This window comes from Sipha flava, unplaced genomic scaffold (assembly GCF_003268045.1).
Source record: "Sipha flava isolate LNK unplaced genomic scaffold, YSA_version1 218_pilon_pilon, whole genome shotgun sequence".
Classification (NCBI taxonomy): domain Eukaryota; kingdom Metazoa; phylum Arthropoda; class Insecta; order Hemiptera; family Aphididae; genus Sipha; species Sipha flava.
The window spans coordinates 390,779-398,846 of NW_020272845.1; the positions used below are offsets into that span (position 1 = coordinate 390,779).

Here is an 8,068-nt window from a genome sequence, read left to right on the forward strand (position 1 = left end):
CGCTGGTTCCAATTTCCAACACTGAAAGTTGATATGCGCGCGTTTATAATTTGCTACTACCCGCTCCACAGCAGCTGGCAGTGCAGTTGCCTGTTGTACAAACGCAGCTTTGTTTATTTTTTCGTTTCCTCCGGTGTTTGAATAGATTCGGCGAAGGAGAAAAATCGATCCGGGAATCAAGCCGGTGGCTTTTGAACCTCGGCGTCGTTGAACGCGATTACCGGTGCAGTCACGCGATCCGCATTTCACGTGCGCACACTTGATGTATACATGGGTAATAGGTATGGTTGGTCAATATTTAAAGTCGGAAATAATATCGTTGCAGATGGGTTGGCGGGTAAATTAGGCGTTTAGGCGCGTAGACAAGACAACTTCAAGCGTTCAAGTCGAATCGCGGCTGCTCCCCTCTGCCCTTTATGTTTTCTCCGCGTCTACATATTTCATGCGGCATTGAGTGTCAAATTTTGGGAACCATTGATTCAAACGTTTGTTATCGACTGATAGGCGTGTCCTGATATTATAATCACTAATCTCATTCAAAACATCAAAACTTTCAAGGGCTGTTCGCGTACCTACTCGACGACGACGACGACGACGATGTACGTCTGGCCGTCGCCGTGTGTTCATTTATTCTGTAAATCGTTGCTAGTCATGTGACTGAGGAGTGGCTCATTGCGTGCGCTATGAAACCATCCGAAAGCGTCCAAGTTTGCGCCACCGAGTCGTTCGTCCGGTGACAAATGTCTGGCCGATCTCTTCCGTCAATGGTTCGTGTTTCCGAAATCACATTTCCTAATCGCCTCCCTCGGCGGGGAGTGGTAACCGAACAGTCAGTAACACTAACAGGAGTTACTGGTGCTGACCTGTGTTTTCTAACGATAAGTGCCTCTACCTGCCCCCTACAACTGTACAGTCTACTGTAACAGCTTAAGTGTTGCTGTATTTACTTCTACTATTGTTGCTGCTGCTATTAATTGTATTACTGATATTATGATCACTCGTATTACTAGTTATTTTAATGTTATTACTACTACTGGTTATCACCATCAGAGGTTCCAGTCTTGTTTGTCTAGTTTTAACTGTACTCTCCTTGAACACCAATGATCTGATATGACAGTACTGCATTATGTCCTTGTACAGAAATACTAGTTCCACAAAATTTATTAGAGTAGTATAATCTCTCCTTTTTTTTTTTTCTTATATTTTCAGTCAAAATAAATTTAATGTATTGGATAATTATTTTATTCAAATAATACTCTGCACATTTTAGATACTTAATAGTATTATTTTATTATTTTACAAGTTTATTTGGTTATCAGTTTATAACTTTGTCACATTAATGGTTTCGGACTATTTACCTAATAGATTTTGTGAAAAAATCTGTCCATTATGATACATATGATACTTAATTTATATTTCATTTGTATAAATAATATTTTATCTGTGTGTTGATCAATATTGTTTGATTTTTATTTTATGTTTTGCTTCAAATATATGAACTCAACAGTTGTTTGGCAAGTGAATACATATTATGTTAATAGTTCCTTGATTATTTAAAATTTCAAAACATTTTTTTATACTTTCAAGTACTGTTATTTTTTGTACTTTAAATGATACTTTTAATATACTTTTAATGATACTTTTAATGAAATATTAAATTAGTTTTTTTTAAAATCTTTAGAATCTAGTATTTTAAAAACAATAAACAATTTTATACATGATTTTTCTATGTACTATATTACTGAGATGAAATTTTTATTTATTTTTTAACTTTTGAAATATATAAATATTGTAGATCTTTAAAGTATTTTTATTGTAAATTATTAATACCAGTTGGAGCAAATTTTATACAAATAAAACTGAAATAATGTGTTAAACTTGAGTAATTTATACAATATAAATAATTTATCAATTATTTTTTTCTCATTAATTCAACCTATTTACCATTTATAACAGTAGATATATCTAAATAATACATTTTAAACATCAATACGTCATTTTCATACAAATTTACACATTTAATCTGTATAAAAAATGAACTTTTAGTATTTTGAATTAATTGTTTTGATAAATTTTGTGTTGTAAAATATGAATATTGCAATTTACTAAACAATACACAATTAAAAATGTTTATCAATGATTAAACTATTAAAATATCAATTATTTTTATTACCTACTAAGATTAATACCTATAATGAGAATGACTAATGATTTTTTACATACTTGTATTATTAATCAATGGAATGAGATTCAAGATTTTTAGATAAATATATAAGAATAAGATTAACTTATTCGATTTTTAGCAGACTATTTTAACAAAAATTGTTAACCATTTTACATGATTTTTTGATAAAAAAAAATATGTTTATGAATTATTAAATATTTATGTCTGACTTTAAACACAATTGAAATTTAATGTACAAAAGACCTATAGTTAATTTTATATCTTTTGTAATAATGATTCATTTTCAACAGCTATCATTTTATTTTAGTTATATTGTTTTGAACTATAAAACTGTAGATAGTTGTGGAACTAGTGTTCAGAATTAATATTTATTTTTTTGGATGTGTATATCTTTAGTAATGTGTTGACATACATTCAAAATATCTCAATAATATTGGTTTGTTTAATTTTGGTTTTCCATTTTTAGTAATTTTGTTAAATTTTAATTAGTTAATTGTTTACTTATTTTCAAATTATAAATTTATATTTCATTATAAAATTATATATAATATACATATCTACTTTAAATAGTAAAGTGAATATCTACTTATATTACAAGGCTTTATACAAATATCATAATTTATATATTTACTTTTTTTTTAGATGTAATGCATCTAATTAAATAATTTAAAATGGATAAGGACACGCCAGTTATTTACAATACAGTCAGCGGTATGGAGGACTCCTACTGGAACATTACCAACGTACATCTAGATGATTTTAAAATGGATAGTAATTTTGTCTCAATGCTTTTTTCATTAATATCTGGAATGATATGGGTGATTTATATCACATACTACAACTCTAGGGTAACAGCATATATTGTCACCAGACTGTTGACTAAATTTTATGCTACAAAAGGATACCTTAGTATTGGTTAGTATATATAGGTATTAGTGATTATTATTGTTTAAAAATTAACATAATCCTTATTATACGTGTAATTTTAAATTAAACATGAAACTATGTATAATTATAGTACCAATAGAATAAATATATATTAATATAATCATTTTACATATATTATAATATAATATAATTTAATTTAGGTACCAAATATTTTTAGCACAATTTTTCATATCATAATCTTAAAGTTTTTATATTTTTGTAGGTTCATTTACAGTATGTGCTCTTTCTGGTAAGATAATGTTTAGAGACATTGTGTATATAACTGAAGATTATACCATAAGAGTACAGGATGGCTGGTTGATATTCCGTTGGTGGCGATCTTATGTTCCTAAAGATGTGTCAGAAGGTTAGTGAATGATTTTTATTCAAATATAATTATTTCATTGTTTGTCTTAATTTTGTTTTTGTTTTATTTGTAATTGTATTAGTTAAATTAATTTTATATATCCCGTATCCCGTTATTCATTAATTTTACTGATTAACATATGGTTTTTTTTTTTATGTATTCTCTAGATTTGTCACATTCTGATACAAGGCTGTCTGTTATGTTAAATGGTTTTGAACTTCATGTATATAATCGTTGTAAAATGTATAGTAATTTAGAAAAAGTATTCAATCTAGAACCGTCAATTATTCCTTGGGACGAATTGAGTGTCAGTAAGTATAAAATAATAAAGTTGATTATAGGTATTATTATTTTGATTATAAATAAATAAATAAATTAGAAAAGTAAAAAATACTAATATTTTTTTTTTTTCAAAGAGGAAGAAGAAAAAAAAAATAAAGATAAAAAACAAGAAGCAGTGCTTGGTAAAAGCTGGAGGGATCTTATACCTGTGATAAAATTGGAAGTGTCATCGGTCAGTTGTGTTATTTATTTTATGTATAAATATTTTTTAACTGATAATTATGTCATAATAATTTTAAATATAGGGTCGAGTTGTATTTGGCAATCGACTCATACCTACCACTTTACTAGTCAATGTTGAAGAAGCACATTTTGTTTATTCCACTAAGCCAGCTGCTTCTAAATTGGATCATTTTATGCATTTTGTTAAATGCAAAGCAGAAAATTTTAAAGTAAAATATTTAATGTTTTTTTTTTTTTTTTTTTTTTAATATTATTTAAAAATTGTGTTTGATTTTATAGGTAATATTAGCACCTAGTCCTAAGTATACTGGCATGGCAGATGATCCACCTCGATATATGGGTGCTGGATTTGTTGTGTTTTCTTCAAATAATATAGAACTTTACTATTACATGGATGAACCAGGTAAATTGTTTAGTATAATATCTAAAATAATTCTGTATTGTATACTTGAATATTACTTATATATATATATATATATACACATTTATTTTATAGGAGTTGTACCTGAAAAGCCAGAAATGTTACGATTAGCAAATGGAGACATAGTTGAATCTGCACCGCCCATTTGGGGGATCGATATAAAGGTATCAAAAGTATTATTTAAAAACTTTTAATAAGTCAAACTCAGTTTTAATAAGTCAAACTCAGTTTTAAAGTAAAATCAAACTTAAATTTAAGTGTTTAATTTATTTTGAATTGAGTGACGTTTAGATTTTAATATTTATTTTCATTGTATTATGTTTTAATAAAATATGTTATTTATAATTAATTTTATTATTATTCATTTAGTGTGGCAAAGGAACTGACTTTAGTTATGGGCCTTGGGCAGATAGACAAAGGGAACATTTATTTAAGTTATTTTTTCCTCAAGATTATCAACCTCTTAAGGTTAATATTCATTTTTAATTGTAAAACTTCTAGAATCAATATTTTTAACATTTTTTTGTTCATATGTATTTAGTTTAGTGATCCACCATTACCAGGCCAAAAGCGTCAAGTACAAGCTTTTGATATTCGTCTTAATACACTCTATGAATCTACAATTGATATTTTGTTTTCAAAAAACAAAGTAAACCTCATGTTTAAATTATTTTTAAACAGCGTTTTTTTAAGTATTTTAAGATTATTTTCTTACATCAAATAATAATATTACTTTTAGGAAACAAATGCAATTCACATAAATGTTGGCCCGGGTTCATATATGGAAATTACCTTACCATGGTTAGTAGCACATGATGGTTATACTACTAAAATTACTGGGCAGCTTCTTCATTTAGAAGCAACTACAAGTTTACAAGTAAAATATTTTCATACATTTCAGCTAAGAGTATATTTTGTACAATATTTTATTATGTTTAAAGTTTCGAAGCTTATTAGAGAGTGAAACATTAGAATTTACAGCTCATTGCCACTATCCAATTCAATGGAATGATCATCAAGAATGGTTGTTTAATTTAACTGGTTGTAAAGCCACTGGATGGTTTACCTATGCTCATAAAGGATTTTTTCAAGGTAAATCAATTTTAACTTAATATCATATGTTGAAAATTAATTTAATTTTAAACAGAAATGATAAATGATTGGGCCAGCAAAAGTAGGCCAGATATTTTACATTTTGTGCCATATACATGGAAATTTTCAGTTCTTATGAAAGAATTTGAATTAATAACCATTAGTAATGAATACAATTGGATTGATTGTTCATCTCAAAATCAAGAAAATGGTAATTTATTTAAGTTATAATAATTTATAGTATTTAATATTTAATGAATGTGTGTGTAGGCAAATAAAGTATAGAATAAATAAAATATATATAAATAAATGCTTAATCTGGAGTATTACTATTGTATAATTATTTTAATTTAATTTAATTTAATTCTTAATTTTATTAACTTTATATAATGATGATGAATTTTTAATTCAAAATTGGTTGTGCATTACAAATATAATAATATTCCAGGCTAAGCATTTATTTATTTATTTCTATATTAATTTACAAGTATTAACTAATTTTTATTTTATTTTTATTTTTAATTATTTTATTGAAAATTAAATATCTTTAATTTTATGTTTTTTTTATGTTAATATGTAGCTCTTATTGCGGCTAGTGGTGATTTATTCGATTTTTCATTTGATCTTCCATTTACGGAATTTTTGCCTGATACATTACCTCTTCGGTTTTGGATACAAGGTGAAAGTATAGATTTATCTATGCATTTGCCTGAAGTATATACAAGTCGAAGTGTCTTATTATCGTTAAATAAAAATGCTAGACTACTTGGACGTGATGGAAAAATATTTAAATCAAAATTGGACGACAATGCACGCAAATGGAGGAATGTTTGTCAAAAAATGTAAAAATAACTTTAACACTTTTGATACATGATGTTTTACCATGGTTTGTTTTGTTTCAATTTAGTCATGGATGGGTGGATTGCTGGACTATGCCAATTGTTGCTTTGTCAATTAATTTTATTTATCATCCAATGCCAATGTATGGGCCACCTCCTCAAGCTGATATTACTACTCCAGAGAAAGAAGAAAAATTACTTTCTCCCATGAGAATGCAACATCATAAAACACAAAATATTTCTATTCCTTGGACTCGAGTTAGTAGATTATAGTTTTTATTAAAATAAAAGTAATTTCAATTGATTTTACAATATTTTAGGAAAATGATCAAAAATTTGATCCCACTACTTTACCAGCTGATAAAGTTAGTTTAGAGTTAGAAATTGGGTCATCAGTTATGTTATTGTATGGTTCTTGGCTTAGACATTTCTTTCACTTAAAGGTAACTTATTTTAGGTTTAAGATTTAAAGTAAGGCTTAGAAAGTTTTACTATATATTTTTTCTTAACTAAACTTTTATTCTAATGCTACATACTTTTAGGAAAGTATATTTGGTGAAGATCAAATTTTTACTGATATGACTGATAAGTTAAATCCAAAAAGTACAAATAATACAGATAAAACTGTCGAACAAGATAGTACTTCTGTATCTGATGTAAAAATGCAAGTTGATCCACGAGAATATAGGCCATTGGAAGTTGTAATTTCTATTACAATGCATGACTTGCAGGCTCACCTTATAAAAGTAACTTAACTAAAATACATTTTTAAATAAAATAATTTTAATATTTATGTTTATTTTTAAGAATTGTAATGAGAATGATCCTCCTTGTCCAGTTATAATAATTGAACGTTTCGGATTGGAAATGAAGAAATGTTATAGAGATACTCAATTACAAGTCTTATTATCACCAAGTTTACTTATATCTAGTGATAAACTAGGAAATCGACCAGTAAAAGATCATCATTTAAACCAAGGACATTTAATGCTTTCTGCTTTACAAGTACATTATATATCAATTCAATATATATATTGAATAGTTTAAAAAGGTTTTTCATATATTTTTATATTTAAGATCCGAGGCCATGCTATGTTTAGTGATGCTGAAAGGAATTTAGATCAAGATACTTTAGAATATGCATGGTTATTAGAAATTCAATTAGGGAAACTAAGTGGGAAAGCTACTGCTCCTCAAGTAAGTTTTTATAGTTTGTATAGTATTTTACAGTGAATGATAGCTATCGTATTCATAATCAATATATATCGAGTATTTAGAAAAATATATATTTATGAAAATGTTGGTTAATTTGAGTGTAAATTTATTAATTAATCTAAAATAATATTTCAGCTGTTTCATGTTATAACTGGTCTGGAGACTCTGTTCTTATTAATGTTTGATTCTGAAAATCAACTGAAACCCGCCCATTTACCATCGGAATGTCATCATGGTTCACCTCCTTCAACATGTCCTCATAATGATGCACAAGCTCGTTATAGATGTCCTACTGCTGATGAGATAAAATACCGAATGACTCGTGTAGCTATTGATGCTTTGGACATCTATCTAGTCGAATCAGGAACAGCTATTAATTTATGGGTAATTTTTTTTATTTTTATTCGTAACATTTATTATATTTTAATTAATTGAATGTAAATAAATCTCATACTAGATATATATTGATCTCAGTAAAAACCCTAAAAACTTAAAAA

General features: G+C 27.3%; 1 protein-coding gene across 1 annotated transcript; it reads left to right on the forward strand.

Annotated features, from left to right (window-relative positions):
* Positions 1–537: 537 nt before the first annotated feature.
* On the forward strand, positions 538–7,955 carry LOC112683087 (uncharacterized protein KIAA1109-like; the record flags this gene model as incomplete). Its single annotated transcript, XM_025553949.1, has 20 exons — positions 538–767; positions 2,828–3,100; positions 3,336–3,479; positions 3,647–3,790; positions 3,896–3,993; positions 4,067–4,213; positions 4,284–4,407; positions 4,501–4,589; positions 4,795–4,893; positions 4,967–5,074; positions 5,165–5,302; positions 5,367–5,517; positions 5,573–5,728; positions 6,098–6,359; positions 6,425–6,614; positions 6,677–6,799; positions 6,899–7,102; positions 7,164–7,361; positions 7,434–7,553; positions 7,707–7,955. Coding segments are annotated over exons 2-20 (2,988 nt in total), but the record flags the coding sequence as incomplete, so codon positions are not given.
* Positions 7,956–8,068: the final 113 nt, after the last annotated feature.